This window comes from Siphateles boraxobius, unplaced genomic scaffold (assembly GCF_051911475.1).
Source record: "Siphateles boraxobius isolate OS27281-9 unplaced genomic scaffold, OSU_SipBor_1 19, whole genome shotgun sequence".
NCBI classification, from domain to species: Eukaryota; Metazoa; Chordata; class Actinopteri; order Cypriniformes; family Leuciscidae; genus Siphateles; species Siphateles boraxobius.
The window spans coordinates 27115775-27127897 of record NW_027508799.1 but is presented as its reverse complement, the minus strand read 5'-3'; the positions used below and the strand labels follow the sequence as shown (position 1 = coordinate 27127897).

Here is a 12123-nt window from a genome sequence, read left to right as displayed (position 1 = left end):
AATGGGAATCCATATTTCATAATAATAATATGAAATGTAAGGGTTTTTATTAGCCTTTTTTTCTTTTTGTTGTATCAACATTAAAGACATTGCAGCAGGTTTATCTTGTATTGGAAATGTATTAAATGTGTTATTACACACTAGTACTTTGATATAAACGTTATTTTTTGATAGACAAAAAGTATTAATTGCGAGTTAATGCTATTTTATGGGAGTAACTATATTTACTAATATAGTTAGTAACTATATTCCCCTATTTTTAGGGGAAAAGGTGGCGGAACTACATCTCCCAGCATTCTTTGCCTATGTGCCGTTTTCGATTTCGTAGTGTCGCAAATCATAACAAACCACAGAGGCGGCTTCTCTAAATATAGAACAAGTTTTACCTTGTCGGCATGTTGTTCGCGTACTTTATAAATAATATTTGTTGAATTTCAGGTAAGTGTATCCAATAATGGAAATTACCGCTGCCAGATCAACGTTTTATGGTGACATCGGTGAGTTTTTGGCCTATAATATTGCAGTGCATTTGACATTTAACAGACTCCCTGTCCTTGTAATTGCTTAACATGTTTTTGTAATAGAGTGAGAAATTATATTTACTATAAGATCTATTGACACACCTAAGGGAAAATAAATGAAAACGAAGTGCATTTCCAGGTCACTGGGCTGACCGTACGCCGGTACATGAGGCTGCGTCTCTGGGTCGAGCTTTGCAGTTAAAGCAGCTGATAGAAGCAGGAGCATCAGTTAATATCGTAAATGTGGATAACTTCACACCTTTGCACGATGCCTGCATCCAAGCCCATCCAAACTGTGTTCAAATACTGCTGGAGGCAGGAGCTCAGGTGGGTTGAGCTCCAATTTCCTGAAAACGATACAGCTGTTTGTTTGTTTGTTTAAATTGTATTTAATGATTAAAATGGCACCAAATGTTTTAAAAAACAAATGCTCGACGGATGGGGCTCAATGATTTCGGTACTGCGAAGTTAAAATGTTAACTTGTGTTTTGTTTTTATTTTTTTGCACCAAATAGTCATACTAGAAAACACATAATATCTCTCAAATTAATTTATATTCACTAACTTTTTATAGATTAACACCAGGTGTATTTTAAATAAGCGCATATATCCGGCCACCCCCTTATTTGGAAAAACGAATCATAAATAATAATAATAAAAAAATTATTTATTCATTTATTTGAATTCTATAAATGCTATAAAAAAAGAGTGATAAGGCTACATTTTATAGGAATTAAAATTAATTTTCAAAATAATAATAAAAAAAAGTCTAGGATTTAGCCACATAAAAGCATGTGTGTGTAGGTGGATGTGCGCACCATCCATGGAAGTACTCCTCTCTGTCACGCCTGCGCTGCTGGCAGCATAGAAAGTGTCAAGCTACTGGTAGATCACGGAGCGTCAGTCAACCCTTCCCTGACCGCCCTCACGGCTTCCCCCCTCCATGAGGCCTGTATTCGAGGTGAGACAGCCAGGAGGAGGATTGCTTTGTGTTTAGACTTGTGTGTTTTGTCATGATGGTTATGGAGAGTGTATCTCTGTGCAGGTAACCCAGACTGTGTGAAGCTTATGATAGCTAAGGGAGCGCTGCTGGAGGCCTTTGACATTTATTTTGGGACGCCATTACATGCTGCCTGTGCTAAAGCTCACTTTGACTGTGCCCTACTGCTGCTCAATGCAGGTGAGGCACATTTTTATTGTTTTATTTAATTTTGCACTATTTTAGATCATTCTGCATGGTTATTTTTTCAAACTCTTAAAGGTGCAAAGGTGAATGCCACCAAGTTCCATGAGACGGCACTGCATCATGCGGCAAGAGCCGAGAGAGAGGACCTGGTGGAGCTGCTGGTGGAGTTCGGTGGAGATGTCAACATAAGCGATAACATGGGTCACAAACCTAGAGACTACACAAAACATGAATCTCCTGCTAATGTCTGTCTGCTGCACTATGAGAGTATGTTACAGTCTGCATAGGCGCTATATGTTGTTATATCGTATTGTTAATCTGCTGTTCTCTGTGTTTCTCCAGGTAACCCTCTGTCTCTGCAGCAGCTGTGCCGTATCGTCTTGAGGACTGTGTTGGGTGCCAGAGCTCTAGAGCTGGTCACCAAACTGGACATTTCACAGCGCATCATTGATTATCTCACTTATAAATCATAAATCTGTTCCCCGGAGACTCATTTTATCTTTTTAAAAAGCCTATAATGGACTGTTGTTTGTAAAGTCTTAAGTTTGTGTGTGTGTGTGTGTGTGTGTGTGTGTGTGTGTGTGTGTGTGTCTGTCTGTCTGTCTGTCTGTCTGTCTGTCTGTCTGTCTGTCTGTCTGTCTGTCTGTCTGTCTGTCTGTGTCTCTAATTGTGTTAATAATGATGAATGTGCTACATTGCCTTGAAATATTTTGCAATGTAAATGTATTGTTAATATAGTCATATTGCCTTTGGTTAGCACCCAGGGCACCTGTAAGTGGATCCCATGAAAACTTTTAGCTATTCATTTCTAAAAATGTCTGCATTGTTTAATGTTCTTTATTATTGTAAAGTGTTATCTGGTATACCGTGCCCCTTGGTCTGTAAAAATGTTCTAATGAACTGACATTGATACATTTGTGTTCAAATACTTTTGTGGGCCTCTCTACATTTACAATGAACTACATCTCCCAGCATTCACAGTCACACGTCACAGCAAGTGCCAAAACAGAACAGACCACGTGATGAATGTGCCGCATTTCTAAAAAGCATGATTCCTGCTTTAATTTGTTGGCTAGCGAACTGTTAAGTTTAAATTATACTGTCCACCAGTGTACTAAAGCAGAGATGGAAGTGGAAACAGCACGACCTTATTTTTTCGGTGACATCGGTAAGTCCACGAGGAAAAGCGTGTAACGTTATGCCGCAGTCATACAACGTGCCGTCCTGTTGACAGTTATAATATTTATTTCACACCGTATTGTTATTCTTAATGTCGGCAACTTTATATATATTTACACTGTATATATTATATATACAGTAAGAAATTAAGGAATGAATATCTTGATTATCGAGCCATGTCACATCACTTTAACTGTCGATCATGTTTTTTTATTTTTACATGAAGGTGTTTTCTCCATATATGACCAATATATTAATGCTTAAATAACATTTAAGTTTTAGCACATAAACTAAAATCAGTACCATAACAATATATCATCCATCAATAGAAAATGAGTGTTGAAGTGATCTGTTGAGTGACTTACTGATGTGTGTGAATCTATAGGTTTCTGGGCAGAGAGGACAGAGGTTCATAAGGCTGCGTATCAGGGTCAGGTGTCAGTGCTGCAGAGTTTGATTCAGAGTGGAGCTTCAGTGAATATTGTGGCTGTGGACTCCATCACTCCCCTCCACGAGGCAGCTGCACGCGGACAGACACAGTGTGTGAGATTGCTGCTGGACGCAGGGGCTCAGGTACCACCAGGCATACACCAGGCACACACATACAGTTCTTAAAGAAAGCCTGGGAGTCAAACAAGTGTATTGTAAGTACATGCCATCTGAAAGGTTCCCTCTGTCTGGGGTTGTGTTGCAGGTTGATGCAAGGAATGTGGACGGTAGCACTCCTCTATGTGAAGCTTGCTCTATCGGAAACTTCGAGTGTGTGAGGCTTCTTTTGGAGTATGGAGCAAAAATCAACCCCACCCTTACCTCACGTACCACCTCCCCTCTACATGAGGCCTGCATCGGAGGTGTGGTGTGAATTGTAGTGTATTTAGTGTGTAAAGTCATTTTAAACTCTACCTGTCAAACGTTTGGAATAATTTGTACTTTTAATGTATTTGAAAGTCTGATTGTCATGTTTGAATGAATTATGAAGGTTAGCTTTGCCATCACGGGAATACATGACATTTAAAAATATATTAAAATATAAATACAATATAAACAACAGTTGTTTTAAATTCTAACAATTTAATAGTACTGTTGTTACTATATTTCTGATCAAATAAATACAGCCTTGGTGAGCATAAGAGACTTTAAAACATGAATTATTCCAAAATTAGTGTAAATTCATAGAGTAAGCATTATTTTGATGATTTATATATAAACAAAATAATGCCCTCATATATATTATATAATTATATATTATATTGACCTTTTACTATTTATTTAGTAACAAATAATCATTAAGATAATTGTATACATTCACAGAGTAAGAATTGTTTTGATAAGCTAAACTTTACGAGTGAAATAATTGTCCATCCATCATATAATGTAAGAATATTCTGTGTTTTGCAGGTAATGCTGATTGTGTGAGGTTAGTGATTGCAAAAGGTGCCAGTCTGGAGGCTTATGACCTGTACTATGGTACTCCTCTACATGTGGCGTGTGCCAAGAAACACCTGGAGTGTGTCAAGGTGCTACTGAATGCAGGTAAAACCAGATCCCACAAGTTGTGAGACTGTGAAGTGCTCTGTCATTTGTGTAAACATTTAAGAATACGCTACTATAGAAGGTAGTTTAAATCTGAAATCATCAAAGTGAAGCTTTTCATGAACAGTGGTGCGGTGTGTTGAAAAAGTCAGAAGAGCAGTCCTGTGTGGTATACCTGTGTGCAGGTGTGCGAGTGAACGCCGCTAGGCTACACAAGACGCCTCTGCATCACGCCGCCAAGTCCAACAATGTGGACATGATTGAGCTGCTGGTGGAGTTCGGAGCAAACATTTATGCCAGAGACAAATATGATAGGAAGCCAGTCGACTACACAAGCCCAGATACGCCCTCAGCGCACTGTCTTCAGCTTTATGAGAGTGAGTTCAAATCAAAATATTTGTTGCTATTTTTAAGGCTATTTTGAAGGTTCAGCTCTGCTGTGATTGGTTGACCACAGCATGTGTCGGAAACGAAACGCCCATTACCATATCTGATTTTCAGCTCCTAAAGCTGTGATACAAACAGTAACAATGGCATCCTTGTTCATCCAATAAAGACCATACCCTGGCATTATGCAAATTTATTGCAAACATACTTGGATTCAAGCAGTAAATAAGACTGGAATTACTGACAACTCGTTTCAGGCAGTTCAGAATAGGTTCTTTCTTTTGGGAGACAATAACTCCATGTACCATTGAAATATTCTCCATTTGAAACTTCTGCAGACCTTTTACTTTCACAAACGGCTATATTGCACACTACATGAAAGGTAATATCTGAAAAAGCATTAATAGGGTGACTTCAAATTGCATTTTGAAATAGATTACATTCGTTGTAGGATATGTGATATGATTCATTATTTTATAAGACAGGCTGACTGAATATACAGGATTGAAAATTGAATAATTCTGGGGGGGAAAAAATCATACATTTATAAATAAAAAGTTTTGACACAATTTAATATTCTGCTCTGTGTGTGTGTGTGTGTGTGTGTGTGTGTGTGTGTGTGTGTGTGTGTGTGTGTGTGTGTGTGTGTGTGTGTGTGTGTGTGTGTGTGTGTGTGTGTGTGTGTGTTATTTTTTATGGGATTTTTTTCAAAGGCAAAATAAAACTAGTAGTGAAAGTGACCAGCAGATGGTGCTCATGGCTTAATATAAAAGCAAAAACTGCATTTGTGTTGCATGAGAAATCAATTCAAAGTTTATTAGTTTGGTATGTTCTCTATGCTTTCGATGATCTTTACAATGTTCCTAAAAATAAATTCTGTTACGTTAATGTTCAGTGTTGTGGATACAGTGATATGCTGGTGCTGGTTGTATTTTACAGCTCAGCCGTGATTCACCGCCAGGTCTGCTGCCTAGGTGCTGCTCAGGATGTTTTTGGTGTGTGATGTAAACAAATTCATGAAGTTTATGATGATGAGATTAAAAGTCGGATTCTGGTATTGGCCTGGAATACATCATTAGTCTCATCTGCAAAGTTCATTCGCAACCATTTCCATACACCACATGCCAGTGCCCCTCTTCAGAATGTAAACCACATTTATGAGAATCCGTGGCCTAGGAGCATATAAATATTTTCCTGGCCACTTAGAGACTGACATTTTTTTTTTTTTTGAGAATGCAAACAATCAGAAATTATATGACAGGAGGTCATGATCTTGAATGCTCATCATATTTTAAATGTTATCAAGCAAGGTTTTATCTTCTGGAATGCTCTCTTTTATCTGTCCCTTTTTGTTTGGTTTCTATGGAAGGCAATGTCAACATACAGGGGACGGACGTTATGAGGTAGTGAAAGGGTGGCCACCCAAAATTATATTCACCCAAAAAGGGTCTATCATTTACTCAAACTAATGTTCTTCAAAACCGAAATGTTATTGATTTAAGTATTTAATGTTGCATTGCATTGTGTGTTTTTGCAGGTAACCCTCTTTCTCTGCAGCAGCTGAGCCGTATCACCCTGAGGACCGTCCTGGGGACTAAAGCTGTGGACGTGGTGACCAAACTGGATATTCCCAACCGTATTATCCGTTATCTCTTATACCAATGAACTCCCTCCGTAGAGGTCCACAGATGCAGTGGAAAGATGGACTTTTTACCTCAAATGTACAAAAACTTCAAATATTGAGATCTCTCCAACAACAAATATGAGTTATATCAGTACTGTCGAGCATTAAAGGTGAAGTGTGTAACTTTTTTCAATGTTAAAGACACCATGAAATCAAAAGTAACAATTCATGTTCAATATATATATATATGGATTTTTCCGTGCACAACATTTGTTTTGAAATCTTTAATCAAAATAACTTCCTCTCCCTCTGAAAGCGACATCTCTTCTCTTCTCGGATGACATTGTTTTCAGCGTGAAGGTGGGACAACCTGTCACTCACATGAGATCAACCAATAGCAAACCACAACCATTCAATGATCCATTCAATTCCCGATGGACAAATTCAAGTCCTGCTCTACATTTTTTCTTGTTTGTGAAGCCATTTCACGTCACAATAGGGAAGAAAAGACTATTGCAACGTCTTTAAAAATGTATCCTACTCATTATTCTTACAATTTTGTACGGTGTAACTATTGGTACAGAAATTACACACTTCACCTTTAAAAGACTAGTTCATTCAAAAATAAAAATTCTGTCATTATTAACTTACTTTCATGTCATTCCAAAACTGTATGACTTTATTTCTTCGTGTTTTTCTTTTCCTTTTTTTCTTAATGTTTTTGTCCGTACAATGAGAGTGAGTGGGGTACAAAATAACCTTTGGTCCCCATTGACTTTAATTGTATGCAGAGATAAAAACAATAAGAACTTTTAAACCACAGGGAGTAAATGATGACAGAATTTTTTTAGGTGGACTGTCCTTTTTAATTAAAAGAAGCACAGCGGATAACAGTAAATAGGGAGCACTTCATGACAGCACTTCTCATCACAACACTCTGGCCTTGGCCGTAAAATACGTTGTCTTATTGTGTGTGAGGTCAATTTAGGACTGATGTAAACCATTAAATGCATGCAAGATATTGCCAGAGAGAAAGAGCGGGAGATGGGGACACAGAAAAAGAGGAAACACTTAATCTGGCAGCTGTCTACATTCAGGAACTGCTCTGACCACTAAATCCTAAATCCAGGGAAACAGCAGCACATTAGTCACTACGCTTTGCTGGATTGCTGGATAGTAGCGTGTGAACATCCTCATGCTCTTATTAGAGATTCATTATAGGGGAACACAACGGCTTGAACAAAGTGTTATTGCACAGGCCTGAGGGAAGCATGGGCATTCATATTATGACATGAGCAGCTTGAGTTATACCAGCGCTCTCCGCTCTGGCACATTCGTTGTCTGTGTTCCGCTACAGTGACGCCACGGTGACACTGACAGAAACCAGTTTACGGTTTTGTATTAGTACACCGTTCATAATATAAAAAGGATTTGCTATAATCTGTATATATGTTTCTTATTCTTAATTGCTGTTCTTACAGGTCAGATTTTGTCTGAAGTGAGGAAAAGATATTAAATGTGATACAACTTTTATTGAAGTGCCATAATGTAACATATTTTTTACAATCGCTATGACAATTTTTTCAATACTTTTAACAAATTTCCTAAACTCTTAACGCACCAACACACCTACAACACACAATTGGCAAAACAGTTAATTTCATGCTCAAAATCACACATTGTAAACTAAACTCCAACACTAATTTTCAAAATACAATAATAAACTATCAACAATACACTATGTTTACCAAAACACTGCAAACATGTCTCAAAATCAAGTAATTTTTCAAAACACTAACAATATTCTCTGGAAGAATTAATAGGAAGATTTAGTCAATCATAGCACAATGTCATAAAAACACGAACATCAGATGGAATTACAGAAACTGCATTATTTTATATGTATTGTATATTTTATATTGTGTTGATCATAGATTGTGTTTTGCTCTGCAGTTTCTTTCGAAGCCTCTCTACATTTTTTTGTTGTTGGGTTTAGGTCTTTTGCTGCAGAAACTCAATAAAAAAAAAGACCCATCTCAGAGTGCTTTATAATGTACGGTTACTGTAATGAAAAAACGAAGACAGAGACAGAACTGCTGCAATAAATAAAAATAAATGTATATATTTGCATAATTCAATCAGCTGTTTCTCAGTAACACTAGAATAAAATACAGGGGATATATTTGTGTTTCAATTCACAATATAAACAGCTGTTTACTTGACTTTAGCCTGGGTTAGGTTTAGAACATGGTGTTTTCTGTTCTGACATACAGTGTTAAAGCATTGGTAAAGTTGCCAGTAAAAATACATTGTTTTGGTCTTGTGTGTAAAAGAAGTTCAAGCATTTTAAATTTGTGTTAATTGTATGCATTTTGTGTTAAAGCAACAAGAAATGTTTTAATAATACAGCTTACACAGACCGATGTAGTGCTAACTGTGTTAAGAGTTTAGGAAATGTGTTAAAAGTATTGAAAAAATTGTCATAGCGATTGTAAAAAACTAATCAGAATATGCAGGAAAATGCATTAGGTGGGACTTGATATGATCCATTAGGATTTGAATGGATCATGAAATGTAATTTTTTTTGTTTTTAATAGTATATTTCCTGAATTTGGATACATCACAAAGAAATTAAATATATTTCAGAGATAAATAAAGTAATATATTCATGGAAGATTATTACGACAAACTTGAATTTACTTCAAATGCACTGAAATTGCTGCATGTACATTATCGTTCAAAAGTTTGGGGTCTGTAATGTTGTTTTTGAAAGAAATTAATACTTAAATTCAGCAAGGATGCATTCAAATGAATCAAAAGTGACAGTAAATACATAATGTTACAAAAGATTTCTATATCAAATAAATGGTGTTCTTTTGAACTTCATATTCATTTGAGAATATCCCGAATACAAAAATATTAGGCAGCGCAACTGTTTTTGAACATCGATAATAATCAGAAATGTTTCTTGAGCAGCAAATCAGCATATTAGAATGATTTCTGAAGGATCATGTGACACTGAAGAACAATGATGCTGAAAATTCAGCTTTGCCCCCCAAAAATTACAGTCATAGTCAGAATTAATGGCACCCCTGGTAAATATGATCAAAACTGGCTGTAAAAAATAAATCTGTGTTGTTTATCCTTTTGATCTTTCATTCAAAAAATTGCCAAAAATCTGACCTTTCATTGAAGTAAAATAATTGAAAGTGGAGGGGAAATCACATTATGAAATAAATGTTTTTCTCCAAAACACGTTGGCCACAATTATTGGAACCCTTTTATTAAATACTTTTTGCAATCTCCTTTTTTTAAGATAACAGCTCTGAGTTTTCTCCTATAATGTCTGATGAGTTTGGAGAACACCTGACAGGAGATCAGAGACCATTCCTCCATACAGAATCTCTCCAGATCCTGCAGATTCCCAGATCCATGTTGGTGCTTCTCCTCTTCAGTTCACTCAACTCATCAGGTCATGGAACTGGGACGGTCATGGCAGAAGCTTCATTTTGTGCTCTGTAACACATTTTTGTGTTGATTTTGAAGTTTGTTTTGGATCGTTGTCCTGATGGAAGATCCAAACATGGACCATTATAATAATTCTAGCAGAAGCCGTCGGGTTTTGATTTTTTATCTGTTGATATTTGATAGAATCCACGATGCCATGTATCTGAACAAGAAGTCATGGACCTCCAGCAGAAAAATATGCCCACAATATTAAAGATCCGACGGTACATTAAATTGTACACATGGGGTACTTTTTATCCTTGTGTGCACCAAACCCATCTAGCATGTTTGCTTCCGAAAAGCTCTGTTTTTAGTTTCATCCGACCACAGAACCGTGTGCCGTTTAAAGTTCCAGTCATTCTGACAACTGAATATGCTGGAGTTTGTTTTTGGACGAGCGAGGAGGATTTTTCTTGAAACTCTCCCAAACAACATGTGGTGATGTAGGGGTTGTTTGATTTTTTTTTTTTAAATAGGCTTTCTGACCCCAAGACTCAAGTAATCTCTGCAATTCTCCATCTGTGATTCTTGAAGAGTCTTTGGCCACTCAAACTCTCCTCCTCATCGTGCATCAAGGCAATATAGACACACGTCCTCTTCCTGGCAGATTCATAACATCTTTAGTTGATTGTAACTTCTTAGTTATTGCCCTGATGGTCAAAATGGGGATTTTCAATTCTTTAGCTGTTTTATTACAGCCAGTTTCTATTTTGTGATGCTCAACAATCTTTTGATGCACATCAGAACTATATTCTTTTCACTCATTGTGATGGATGAATAAGGGAATTTGGCCTTTGTGTTTCCTCATATTTAAACTCCCGTGAAACAAGAAGTCATAGCTAGACAGTTTCATGTTCCTAGGCACCCTGGTGTGCTAAAAAAAGGTAAACATTAATGGGAATATACTTCAGAGATATTTTACTCATAAAAAATTCTAGGGGTACCCATAATTGTGGCCAACGTGTTTTGGAGAAAAACATTTATTTCATAATGTGATTTCCCCTCCACTTTCAATTCTTTTACTTCAATGAAAGGTTAGATTTTTTGCAATTTTTTGCATGAAAGATCAAAAGGATAAACGATGCAGATTTATTTTTTACAGCCAGTTTTGATCATATTTACCAGGGTGCCATTAATTCTGACCATGACTGTATATATTAACATAGAAACAATAATTTTTAATTGTAATAGTATTTCACAATATTACTGTTTTAGTGTATACTTTATCAAATAAATGCATCCTTGGTGAGCATAAGAGACTTCTTTCAAAAACATTAAATAAAAATCTTACTGACCCAAACTTTTGAACATGGTGCATATATACACGAAAGTAAGCCTGATTTCATGTTGTCACTATGAGAGCAAGAAAACTGTTATACAGTTTCAATTTGTCATTACCAAACGGTTTTATTTCCAGCCAAAGTAATTCGTTGATTTGTTCCATTAATTTCTCACTCAGCTGCACCTTCCCTTAATTCGTTTAAAGGGTGTCAGGATTAGTTTTGTGAGTTTGACCCACAGTTCTCCAAGTTATCTTTATCCATCTGATCCGTTCACATCCCAAGTTCCTCCTCCGGCCTACAGAAGGTTCTATAAATAGCAGCCAGCCCAGACCAGAAATAGATCAAGGTCCAAGCACTGAGTTGCTCTTCCCGATCTGACCTGAAGCAGAGCGGGATGGAGGGACGGCAGGAATGTTGTTATTAGAGTGCTTACCCTTTTCCGGTATTAAGCTTACAGAAACAGGACAGCTGCTATTGAAAGAATGCTGCTCTTTTTTTTCTTAACCGACTCTCATCTTTAAACAGCCTTTAAAGGATTGTTGTTTTATCTTCACCAGTCTTAATTGTTTGAAGCAGATTGTGGTATTCATGGATGTTCTGTACTAGATAACTTAAATTTGGATATGCCACTGTTGCTGTTGATTTTTGGATTATTCCATGGCATGAATACACAAGCTTAAAATATTTGGTGCTACAAGCTCTTAATACTGTTGCTGATTATGATTATTTCAGTTGTGACGTAAATATTTACAGGAAGTTTTTTTCCCCCTGTTATCTTCCATCAGGATATTCAGTAATATGCCATAAAACAATTATCATTCTTCCTCATTGAGAAAACAGCAAACAAGGATATTGTTTTAATCCTATTTAAATTTTTAATGTGATTCTTCCAATGATTTTTGG

At 36.7% G+C, this 12123-nt stretch overlaps 2 protein-coding genes across 2 annotated transcripts; both read left to right on the top strand.

The window, feature by feature from the left end:
• Positions 1–311: 311 nt before the first annotated feature.
• On the top strand, positions 312–2636 carry asb13a.1 (ankyrin repeat and SOCS box containing 13a, tandem duplicate 1). Its single transcript, XM_077234652.1, has 6 exons — positions 312–497; positions 661–848; positions 1326–1482; positions 1567–1701; positions 1783–1974; positions 2050–2636. Exons 1-6 carry the CDS (start codon positions 455–457, stop codon positions 2178–2180), a joined length of 846 nt encoding a protein of 281 aa, XP_077090767.1. The 5' UTR covers positions 312–454; the 3' UTR covers positions 2181–2636.
• Positions 2625–8469, top strand: asb13a.2 (ankyrin repeat and SOCS box containing 13a, tandem duplicate 2). Its single transcript, XM_077234653.1, has 6 exons — positions 2625–2875; positions 3272–3459; positions 3581–3737; positions 4285–4419; positions 4605–4796; positions 6344–8469. The coding sequence occupies exons 1-6, from the start codon at positions 2734–2736 to the stop codon at positions 6469–6471; spliced, it is 942 nt and encodes a 313-aa protein (XP_077090768.1). The 5' UTR covers positions 2625–2733; the 3' UTR covers positions 6472–8469.
• The last annotated feature ends 3654 nt before the right edge of the window (positions 8470–12123 follow it).